The sequence below is a fragment of the Vigna umbellata genome, chromosome 2 (assembly GCF_029865625.1).
Source record: "Vigna umbellata cultivar VRB3 chromosome 2, Vumbellata_1.0, whole genome shotgun sequence".
Taxonomy (NCBI): domain Eukaryota; kingdom Viridiplantae; phylum Streptophyta; class Magnoliopsida; order Fabales; family Fabaceae; genus Vigna; species Vigna umbellata.
Window position 1 is genome coordinate 11,230,485 of NC_142166.1, and position 12,783 is coordinate 11,243,267.

The 12,783-nt window shown below is 25.4% G+C and overlaps 1 protein-coding gene across 2 annotated transcripts; it reads right to left on the reverse strand.

Moving 5' to 3' along the window:
• Positions 1–9,672: 9,672 nt before the first annotated feature.
• LOC148203417 (uncharacterized) lies at positions 9,673–12,646 on the reverse strand. Of its 2 annotated transcripts, none has more exons than XM_088106139.1 (3): positions 12,477–12,646; positions 11,001–11,102; positions 9,673–10,460 (listed from the first exon to the last, which is right to left on the reverse strand). In XM_088106139.1, the coding sequence occupies exons 1-3, from the start codon at positions 12,543–12,545 to the stop codon at positions 10,323–10,325; spliced, it is 309 nt and encodes a 102-aa protein (XP_087962265.1). In that variant the 5' UTR covers positions 12,546–12,646; the 3' UTR covers positions 9,673–10,322. The 2 variants fall into 2 exon arrangements, with proteins under 2 accessions (XP_087962265.1, XP_087962266.1); XM_088106140.1 differs by having other exon boundaries at positions 11,735–12,646.
• Positions 12,647–12,783: the final 137 nt, after the last annotated feature.

Genomic DNA, 12,783 nt, shown 5'->3' on the forward strand with positions numbered 1-12,783 from the left:
GTAGGCTTTTGCTTGTTTGTCATAGCCAATAAAAACATACCTTTTATTTTTATCATCAAACTTCATTATGAGTTGTCCTAGGACATGTCCATATGCTATGCTACCGAAGACCTTGAAATGCTTATCACTTTACTTTCTTCCATTCCAGGCTTCCTGTGGTGTCATTCCATCTAACTTTGAATGCAAGTGCTTGTTTTGTACATATACAGTACACTATATAGCCACGACTTAGAAATTCTTTGGCATATTCTTCCCTTTAAGCATGGTTCAGACCATGTCAAGAATTGTCCTACTCTTCCTCTTTACCACGTCATTTTGTTATGGTAAATACAAAGTATTTAGAAATCTCCTTATCCCTTATTCTTCACAATACTACATAAAATTTGTAACACAAATTCACTTCCCATATTAGATTTACTCAACTCGACATTTAGCCTGAGCAGCTCATCACCCAAAAACACATCACCATCACCCTTTTATACACCACCACATTAGCATTTTGTGCATCTAGAGTCATTTAAACTAAATAGGAAGCCCCACGCCACAATGTTCAACTTGAAACATACATGCTACAACATTGGGGAAGGGATGGAGAGTTGCTCCTGTTTAGGGTTGAAATTTCTTTTATGTAGGTTAGCCCACCCCGAACTGTCCTTGACCTACACAAATTACGATTTATGCGAATGGACCTAAATTGGTTAATAAATTCAAAAACTTAATTTGTCTCAACTTTTTCTTATAGATTTACGAATCGACTCACATAACTCGTTCTACATTATTATATTGTCATCTATGTTTGAGCTGAAAAATTTGTCATTTAAAAATAAATAGTCATTAAATTTGATGTTAATTATAGTTAAATCAATATAATAATATTAATATTTTTTTTCCTATATTTTCTTAATATGAACTAATATTGAATAATTTAATTATAATTAATATGATGAAATTTTATTTACAATGAGAAACTGAAATAATTATTTACAACTTTTAAAGCATAAATATTGGATTATAAATTAGACTAATTAAAAAATAGTTATGCTTAAAAAAATATAAAAAAAAACAATGATGTATAGTGTTAAATATATAAATACTAATTTATAACGACGAGTTTTCCTTCTTAAATATTTTACCTCTTATCCTTGGTCTTATACATGTCCTTACAATTCTGACAAATGGAACACATGATAAAGGTTCAGATGGATAAAACAATCTAGTAGATGACATTTGCATTTGATTAGGTCAAATAAATGTGAGGTTACTTTCTCAAGAATTGAGATGAGCAACTTGTATATATTTATATTAAATAATATATATAATTTGTAGTAACTGATTTTATTCAAATAGATAAATGCAGTTTATATGTTTGATAATTATTTATTAGATATAAAAAATTAATTTCATTTAATAAATATTAATAATTAATAATATGATTAATGTTAATTAAATATTACAATCGATTGATGAAACAGTTCATACTAGAATTATTTTAAGAAGATTTATTTAATATTACTTATATTTAATAAATAAAGTAATTAATATAGGATAGAAATGTTATTTATTGAAATATTGTAATTAATATATATTGATGCTATCATAAATGAATATATAAATAAATCTTAATAAATAGCACATTTAAGACTTGATTGTAGTATAAATTTAACCCATCATGTTATTAACTTTGTGCATGATTTACCTTTTGACTGCATTTCAATCATAATTTATTTAGATATTCTTTTCATTCAAAAAGAAAATATCTGAAACCTTACTTAAAAGACATGACCAATTCAACTGAAACCGACATTATAATTTACTTTTAGATGTGTTTCTATAAATTAAAAAATAAATATAAATATAAAGATGCTTATATATATTTATATATTCTTATATATATATATATATATATATATATATAGAGAGAGAGAGAGAGAGAGAGAGAAAATAAAGATAGTGACGAAAAAGAATAAATTTTCTATTAGCGTAGATATATTTATTAAATATAAAAACTATTAGCTATTTCACAAATATCAAATTTAATTATATCATAAATGTTAATTAAATAGTTTATTCAATGAATGAAACTATTAGTGTATATAATTGTATTTTGTTTTCCAATTTGTTTTCTTAAATTTTAGTGTCTGTGAAGTTTAATTATTTTTTATTTGGACCGTAGTTATTTTTCGTAGTCTTTATAAAATATATACTTACTTTTTTGTCTTTGTAATATTTTACATTTTCCTCTTGTCTTTATAAAAAAACTGTTAGGCAATACTTTAAAAAAATAATAAATTTTGGAACTAAAGGTAATATTAAAACAATATGATACGTATAAAACTAAAAAAAAATTATAAAGACCAAAAGTCGAACAAATAAATCTTTTGAGTAAGAAAATATAAAATATACTTGCTAAGGCTAAACTTTTATTTAACGAATGTTTATATGAAAATAAGCTATTAAGATGTCAAAAGCAACAGTCAATAATATCTCTTACGAGTCTAATTAAATAAATTTCTTCATATACAATTTTAGGAGAGGAAAAATAAAAATAAGTAAATAAGTATTTTAAAAATTAAAAGTTAAGTTATAATTAATTTGCACAAGGTTTTAATTATCTTTCTAAATTGTTATTTTAAAGATTAACTATATTTTTATCCTCAATTTATAATGTGATTTTTATTTTTGTATTTATTTCAAACTTTGATCCTATTAGATCCGTATATTTTAAAAAAATATCACAATGCACTCATTTTTTACTAACAATGTTATGTGTTTTTTAACGTGATAAACGACAAATTACGTTGAATTCAATTCACAAGTTCTCTTGTTAATGTTTTAGGTTAGCATGATTCACCTTACGCTTAAAATCAGTTAACACCACATAGATGATGAGGATTATGCTCATGCGTTTCTTAAATATAGAGACCTAACTAACATGATCAAAGTTTGAAATAAGAACAAAAATCAAAATTGTGTTATAGTTTAAAGATAAAAAACATAATTAATCTTTTTTTAATTAATACATATTAAGTTTGAGGAATTAAATCTAACTCAATTTTACTAAAGTGGTTTACAAAAGTGATATTTGACCCACTAATTATATATTCTCAATATGGTATGGGAGTTATTATAAGATTTTATCTTAATTGAATCTATCTTGCTACCTCTTATAGGCTTCTTTAATTTTATACTCGATATTCTTTGTGTAAAATAATAAGTGAAAAATTTTACATTAACTAAAAATAAAACAAAATTACAATAAATAAATAAATAAGATTTAATAAAGTTGAATTCCCACCACCTTAATAATAAATATATTAATTTTAACGTTATAAAAGTATTAATTTTTTTTCTTTTCTGGAAATATCTTTCAAAAAATTTCTAAAAACAAACTCAGAAAGCCTAAACTTGATACATCTATCTACCTTATAAAGCCTCCTCTCTCTCAACATTCCCTCACACTTGATTTCATTTACATTCTAATCTCTTTGATTGTAAAGATCCATTTTTTTCTCTTCACACTACATAGTATAGTCCTTCCCAAATCTTTTACTTCCTTTTCTCCATAGCTTTTGCTTTCACTCCTAGAAAATAGTCTCTTTCATTTTCATCTTTTACCATGGTCTGAATCTTACCCTTGTCATGCCAAAAGAACACACTTTATTCTGTAAATCATTTTACCCTCTGAGCAAACATTGTTTGGATTTTTTAAATTGATCAAATTATTTGTTCCATTTTCTATTCTATAATGTTTAATTCTTTGGTATAAACTTGCATTAGGTTGTTCGTTCAAGAAAAGTTAAAATGAGACCCTTTTTGGATCAAAGGAGATGGTATCATTTCAACCAAAATTGTTTAGGTAAAACCATGTTTTTGGTCACTTGGTTTAGGATAGATCATTGTGAAGTGTGTATAAATGTGTTTCAAATCCACCCATAGAAATTTCTTTTGTCACAGCAGTCATAGAGTTTAGTCTTGTGTAAAAATATTGTTGTTTTTTATAATTTTCTTTTCATTTTTTAATTTTAATATATTTTGTATACTTGAATTTCTAAAATTTTAGAAAAATTTTCACACCCTCAAAATTATTTTTTTTTTCAAAATCCGTCACTAGTTTGTGGTATGATATAATGTTTAAAATCATACTATGAAATAGTTTCTTTCATAAAATATCAAGATTTTTTTATGGTTTTAAATCTAATTAGTTGATTATGTAATTTTCTCTTTATTCAATATTTTTTTCTCTTACAACCCAAATCCCTTTTTTTTTATCTCTAATTTTTTTATGATTTAATCATTAATTACAAATTCTAAAAATATGCATTCACTGTCAATAGGTATAGATTTTAAATTGTCCAAAAAAATTTAGTTTCATATAGTGCACTAACACTTGGATGAATTTGATTTGATTTGGTATTTGACTGAGTTTTACAAGCAAGTGGAAATTTTAAATCTTATTTGACTTTTTCCAACTTTTGTTATCAGTTTCGATAATCCATAAATTAATTATTTCATTTTGTTTATATGATTTTTAGCAGGAACTTAAGAGAAATATTAAAAGGAAGTAAGTATCCATATAGAACACAATTTATTATTCCCTGATTTTGTTATATTCATTATTTTCGAAACGTGTCCATGAAAGACAATTAACAATAAAGTTCAATTGAAAAGAAAGAAAAACAAATGTCACCTACACTTTTTAATAGAGAAATTAACATGATAGTGATTTTACTTGTAATATAATATTAAATATTTATATCTAAGTTCTCATATAATGGTTACGTGAACTTTTCTAAATTCTAATATTAATATATTTCATTTGACGAAATTATGAATCTTCAAACAAATTTTATAGATGTGATTATGATTCTCCTAATGTTTTAACCCATATTATAGAACTACTTCCTAGTTATATTTTATTTGTTATAAAATAAGCAAGTGTACTCTATAATATGTTTTAGTATGCTCATAATTAAACAGGTTGAGATCTTGATGAGATTTGAAGAACATGCTTATTGTTCAACAAGTTGCTGATCAAATTGAGAAGGTAAATATATTTTTTTTTAGCTGTTTCAAACCATGGTAATATATATTTGATCCTTGTCTTTCAAATTTTAAAAGGGTTTGTCACTAAAGTATAAAATCAACAATATTTTGTATAAATAATTTAATTTTATTACAATAATATAAAGGGGCTTGCATATTAATAAAGTTATAATTCTAGTGTCTTATTATTTTTCTTATATATAATTATTATTTTTTTTGGTAATGTATTTCAATCATGGGTTTTCATTACTTTTGTTCACATCACATGTAAATTAAGTTGTTTAATTGATCTTAAACATAATCAAAATTCCTTTAAGGAAGAGAGAGATAAAAAATGATACTTAGGGCTTTCATATTCTTGGGACTAGTTGGATGTTCATAGCCATCTTTTTCTAAATAATATTATGAGCTACAAGTGGCATATTTCCATGGTAGGAAAATCAATGGAGCAATCAAAGCTAAGATCTTCAAAATTATTGGTTCAAACATATTGTCCTCTAGCAAAATCATTCAAATCATATTAGGGCAAAATGAGATTAAGCATTGTTTGATTATAGAAAGTGGGTTAAAACATTCAATATATTATATAACACAAAGGAATTTTGGAATGAAGAAAAGACATTTTCTTTTTAAGAGTTACTTAAGATTTATGAATTTTTTTACCATTTCCTACTTCTCAAACAACAACATTGATTAAGAAATCCAAAACTATTAGATTAGTTAATATAACTTGTTTTGAAAAAAAAAATGTTTGAGAAGGATGGTATGGAACAAAAATTCATATAACTCCAAGAACTCTTAAATGACTTTAAAGTGATGTCACTTTCTTTATTATATAAGCCCTTCATATAATATAATATATGTTTTTTTTTTTCATTTATCTAACCCAAACAATGCTTTATTTTGCTCCATTATAATTGGGGAAAATGCTTGTAAAGGATAAAGTAAAAAGAATATTTTTTTCTTTTTATTGCTCCCTTTTCTTATTAGAATATCCCACAAATTCTTCATAATATTATAGTTTGTTCTTGAAAAAGCTTGGCTCTGAATATCCACCTGGTCCCATGAGTATAGTGGGTCATAAGTATCATATCTCTTTCCTCTTTAATATATGGATTTTTGTTTAGTTTAATATATGGATTATTTAACCAACTTAATTTACGAATATTTAACAAAATTAGTAATTGAAATACACTACCAAACTTTTTTATATGTAAGTGGAAATGAAAAAAGTGAGACAATATATTATTAACACATCTATAAGTGTGTGTATATATATATATATATATACTCTTTTCTAGTAAAATTGAAACTACAAGTGTAAAATTGTTATTAGGTTTACAATACTATGAACAATTACATCTTGTGCCTCTTGTAGGATAATCATTTTCAAAATAGAAAATAATGATCTTGCAACTGAAGCTCTTTCAATAACAAGTGACGTTAAATCATTGAAGGCAACAAGGGATACTAAGAAAAAGTTAAATTATGTTTTCTATATTCTTTTCGCAAATATTTTAACAAGATGATGCAAAATAACCCAAGTAACAGATCTATATTGTATATTTTTCTAGTATTATTTTTAGACGATGAAATTACAATTCTAAAATTGAAATGTATATATTCAAATTGTTTGTAATTGAATTCTCTTCATTTTCTAAATATTTTATTTGAATAGATTAATTAAAATATCATATATTTTAAATTTGAATAAGTAATTGAATTTCTCTTTTCAGATTAAATTTTATTTTAAAATTATTCATTTTAAAATGTAACATTTTAAAACTAAACTTTACAAAAACATATTAATCAAATTTAAATTTTTAAATAAATGTTTAATGATTTATTTTTTAATATATACATATATATATATATATATATAATAAAAATAAAATTTATTCTTTTAGTATTCACATTTTGTTTTTCAATTTTATCCATTAATAAAACAAAATTCTAAATTAATTTTTTTCACTTTAAATTTAACTGTTTCTTTTTTATTTTACTGCTTATTTAAAATTTAACTTTTTTTAAAACTAAAATAATTATTTATAATAAAAAATGACGTACAACAAAAATAAAATAAAAATTAGTTATGTTTATTTTTATAATTATAATTTTATTATTTTTTGTTATTATAGAAAAAATAACACACATGTGTAGCACATATTCAAATTTTATCATTTTAATTTTAAATTTATTAAATAAATAAATTATTCATTTAAATTACATCGTACAAAACATACTATGAAACTATATTTTAATGATTAATTGTTGTTCTCTATAAGTGATTTGAAAGAATACATTATCTCAAATTTAAATCTATTAAATTTATTTAAATACACAAAACAAGGAAAAGAAAAAAAGAAAAAAAAATGTTTTCATGAGAATTGCAACTTATTAGATTTTTCGTCCCATAATAAACTAACTAATAATATTAAATATTTATCTCGTATTTATCTCATGTTATTATTAGCTATTTTCAATTCATACAAAAGATATTATCACACTTAATATAATTTGTATTTAATAAATAAAGTAATTATTATAGTACACTTATTTATTTATGTTATTAACACTAGAGTAAACATTTTTAAATATCCTGTTATTGCAGTTTTCTAAATTAAGTTAATTTATTCATAAACGGTAAAATGAGAGGTTAAAAATGTTTAAAAATAATGAATAATTAATAAAAATATTTTAAAAAATTGGAGTTCCAAATTATGAACACATAAAATAGAAAAGGTAGATTAAAAGTTTTGAATTAGTAAAAATAACTAAATTATAAAGGTGAAAAAATTGTGAGTTATAAAAATATTATCAAATAAAATATAAATAATTTTCAGTAAAACTCTAATCAAAATTTGAAAGTAAAAAAAAAATTACACAGTATCATCAAATAAAATATTAATAATTTTTAGGAATAAATTTAGAAGTAAAAATAAATAAAGATATTGGATTTGTGATCTTAGATCTAAAAATATCTTATAAATAAATTTGAACTCACATGTAATCAATTTCCCACCATGTAAATATTGATTTTACCGAAATAAACCTAGACATAAGAACAAAATTACTAATTAAACATTTTATTAAACTAAGATGAAATCACCTTTCAAATTACATTAAAATTAATTTGGCATAAAAAATATTACATTAATTCTATTTAACAAATATTAAAACTTAATTATATAAAAAAAATTATAAAAACCAAAACAAATCACATATCTAAATATAAAAATTAAATTACTAAAAATATTTGTGTAAATAAAAAATCTCATTATTTTCTAAACATAATGATGAAAAGAGTCGAAATTAAAGTGTTTTCCAACAATAATAATAATCCTCAAATAACTATCAAATCATATTGAATCTGATACTTAATCAATCTGAAAATCCATACTGTCTGAAAATCCGTAAATTATTATATAATTTTTCCTTTATACAAGTCAAATTGTTTAATCATGTTCGTATTTAATAACACTAACTATATCTATATTAAATGAAATCACATTCATATATGTTGCAAAAGAAAGTGTGTACATAATAAAAATTAACACGCTTATAATAAAACTTACGAAATATTTATTTTATGATAAATGTAAATAGATGCAATAATTATTTCTGTAATATACAATTCTTTCATTTTAGAAAAGGAAAGTTGAAAAATAAAAAAAAAAGTAAGACCTTTTATTGGACAATAAAGTATAAATATACAATAAAAAAAATTAAACTGTACTGAGTGGAAAAAAATAATTTCAAAATATAAACACGTGACATTAATTTTAGACAATTTTATTATTAGCAAAACTAAGGAAATGATCTACCACATTTAGTCTAAGATGGCATCCACCCACTTACCTCTTACAAGGTCCACGGTAGATTAATTCAAAGGGGAAAATATTGACTAAAAACATGTTAAAGAAAATATTTCAATAGTTGTGAATTAATATAATTGTAAATAATTGATATTTAATAAACTACAGTTGTTTGTATATGTAAACTAACTCAAACTTCACCCTAAACTTATATACATATATATTTATAAACTAACTGAAATTTCATATTTTACCCTTTTTATAACATTATGGAATTATGAACTTGCTTCTTTTAATAAAGTACTAAATAAAAAAATTAGAAATGAATAATATTACTTTCCAATATTATTATCATTATTTTAGTTTTAAATGAAAATGAATATAGTTAAATGTTTCTTTCTCTAATAAACCAATTCATTGTGACTCGTCCTAAAATTGCCTTTGCAGTGAATGCAATAAGTGAATTCTTGAACTCTCCTTGTCAAGATCATTGGGATGCAATTGTACAAATCCTAAGAAATATTTTTTGGGAAAGGCCATGTGTATAATACACAAACGGTTTAGCACATTGATGCTAACGGGGCAACCTCACCTAGTGATAGACACCCTATTTCAAGATATCGTGTTCTTGTTAGGAATACTTTAATATCTTTGAATAACAAGAAACAAAATACTGTATCAAGATCAAGTGTAGAAGTAAAATACAAGGCAATGAATGGCTTTAGTCACCAATGAGCTGATATGGGTAAACTAATTTCTCAAAGAACTTAAATTTTATGAAAATTCCCAAATGCACCATTTCAAAGGATTAATATGAAAGAAAGAAGATATTTATTCAAATTGACTAACCTGAAATAGTACAGCAGTATCTATATATGGACAACTGTAACTCTAAAGAAATAATTACAAAAAGATCTCACAAACATTCTAACAGCTTCTAGTAGAACATTGAATATCCTACTAACAACAGCACCATATATGTGACAAGCTATCAGCATTACACACTGCCTCTGATCTTGTCTTTCATGAAAGAACCAGATGTGTAACTTGTAAAATCATAAAAGAAAACTTGGAACCAAAAGATATCACCACGACATTAGTCAACTATATTGCTAACAGACATATTCACCAAGTCTTTAAAAGGATCAAGGACCAATAAAATGTGTAGAGAGCTCAACACATTCCAACTTGAGGTAGAGTTTTGTAAACAAAAAAATAAGGATCATATCTTTATAATTAGAAATATTAAGATCGTATTGCTATTACTAGTGACATTTATTCAGGTATCATACCAAATCTCCTCTATTTATTGAATTGATTTCATTTTCTCAATATAAATAAATCAGTTGTATTGACATAGGAACACAGGTTTGACACAAACCAAATCAATGTCACAAAAGAAAACACAAGTCACTAGCATATGATACCAATTCAACAACCGAATGATAGATATAAATAAAGTAATCAATGAAGTGGTATTCCAAACAGAACCTGGAGCATTAGTGTTGGGATTTGCGGTAGCTCCAAGAACACCACATCTTGTGCTGTTGAGAAATCAAGTCCAAAACCTGCTGCTAGAATACCTATTATTGCAATTTTAACCTTCAATAGAAATGCAACCCATAAGTCAGTAATCTTAAATGAAGAATGAAACCCATAAGTCGGTAACCTGGAATTCAGAACACATGTTGCATGCAAGTGCATAAGTACGGTAGTAAAGGGAGTTTGATGTTGACAAAAATGCTCAAGACAGTTGATGTTAGGAATGACATGGTTCTTACTTTTAGCATACACAACAAATTGTCTTTTCAGTGAGTGGAGCAAGAGCCTTGATATAATGACTTAATTTGCTTAAAAAAATTGCCAAGTTTCGATGCATGCCCCCAACAAGATTGAAAAAAAACATCAATTTGGAAAATAGAACAATAGAACAATGATAATAAAACTGAGTCTGATTGTCAGAAAACGCAACTTCAAAGTTGTTGATAGTGCAACATGAGAAATGGAAAGTAAAACAAGTTATAATTTCAAACACAATAACATAAACATAGAAAATATCATAAATAGGCAAACAAAATAAAGAAACCGATATTTTTTCACAATAACAAATAACTTGAGAAGAAAAGGCAATGGTTGCGATACCTCTGGTGACGACCTAAATGAGACTACTGCTGATTGCCTATCTCTGACAAGAGTATTTCCATCAATTCGAACAAAACTTATACCTTTCTCACATACAAACTCCTGAAAAGTTCAGAAAGATAAAATTCACATAAAAAAGATAGATATAAATGTTTGTTAGACATAATAGTCATCAAATCACAAGAGGCCAACGTAAAACAAAAATTATGATAGCCAATCAAATAAATGAAGACAGCAGGAGAACATCAGGCTCCAGCCACTACACAGGATTACTACTAGTCAAGGTGATTCCAAAAGTAAAATGCACCTCTTATTTACTTCATGAACGTAGTCCAGGAGCATGATTTATTAGGGCAATATTTTCCTTAAAAGTTCCTTCAAAGTTAAAGTTCAAAAAACAATCTTTAAAATACAGTAGAAGCTGTTTGACAATTGGACTTTTGTTAACACTTTTTTGGGTCTTATTGGATATTCTTGTGACCATCGGTACTATATGCCCTTTTGGCATGTAAGCAAATTTTAAATCTCCTAGGTTTTCAACTAGAATTCTGCTATTCATGTGGTAGGCAATCAAATTCACTTTTATGAAGTACTAATTTCCAAAGCTGTATTCTTTTAATGCAATTTCATCCCAATTTAGTACACCAATGAACTTAAAGTCTATCATGTGACCCAACAGATGACTCACAAATCAACATTGCACTGCAGTAGAGCTAAAGATTCCTTAACAATACCATCAGTTTCATCCAAATTTTCCATAACTATGTCTTCACTTTCCCTTTCAGTGGCATCAATACTTAATACCCCAATTGCAGTTTTAGCAGCAACAATATCCAATCTCTTTATCAACAGTCTTATAATTTGCCAACGTTTCGGAGGTAACTGTAGCATCATATGTTCCTTCAGACGCCTTATCTACAATGGACAACTTCATATAACTATGTTCTTTGCACTCAAGGAGAAAAAAAACAGACATAATTAAATAAACACCAGTATTAAGTATTTAAAATTAAAATGTGGCACTCAGTAACCAAATGAATATTTAAAATAAAAAATCACTCAATAAGCAGTAGCTAGTGAGAACTCAATAAATACTATTGTGAAGCCAAAATACAATTATTTACACAACAACAATGTTTCCTTGGTATTGTTTGATATACTTAAAGGATATAAACCTATATGTAATAACCAAATCATCGAATTAAAGCAACAATCAAACCTTATCCTACAAGATGAGATTGGATAAACAAAACGAAAACAAAATCAGATCCCATTCATCAGAATCTAATTTAGCAGTACAAATTTCACAGCCAAACTGCTCTCATAGCTTCAAAATGCCAGGCTGGTCATTTGAAGAGCAGATGTCAAAAAAGAAGAACGCTTCTAGGAATGTAATTGATGCCAGTAATCAAAGAAAAAAAACACAGAAAAAAATCGAAGTACTGATCAGATGATTAATATGGGATGAGATCCCACCATAACAGTTTGATTCAGTAACAAATTTAACTCTTCCAAGCGCACACCCTTTGAATAATCCTGCAGCATAATCCCACCATTCTGTCAATTTCTTAACAGTGAATTACAACCCAAAAAGAAATATGAAAGCAAAACATATAAATTCCATCATTTTTTCCCTAATCATACTTAACTAAAGATTAAAAAGATGACAATCTTTATGTAAAAGATCGGGTATTAACAACACCTCCAAGAGGCTAAAACAGAATCTAAGAATTCTATAACCTTTGAATTAGACCCTTTTTTCTAATAATTTTATAACATTTTC

Excerpts from the sequence above, each read along its gene's own strand:
- LOC148203417 (XM_088106139.1), bottom strand. The coding sequence starts at position 12,545 with ATGCTGCAGGATTATTCAAAGGGTGTGCGCTTGGAAGAGTTAAATTTG. Across the intron at positions 11,103-12,476 it reads TACTGAATCAAACTGTTATG|GAGTTTGTATGTGAGAAAGG; the intron begins GTGGGATCTCAT and ends TGAACTTTTCAG. Across the intron at positions 10,461-11,000 it reads CATTTAGGTCGTCACCAGAG|GTTAAAATTGCAATAATAGG; the intron begins GTATCGCAACCA and ends TTTCTATTGAAG.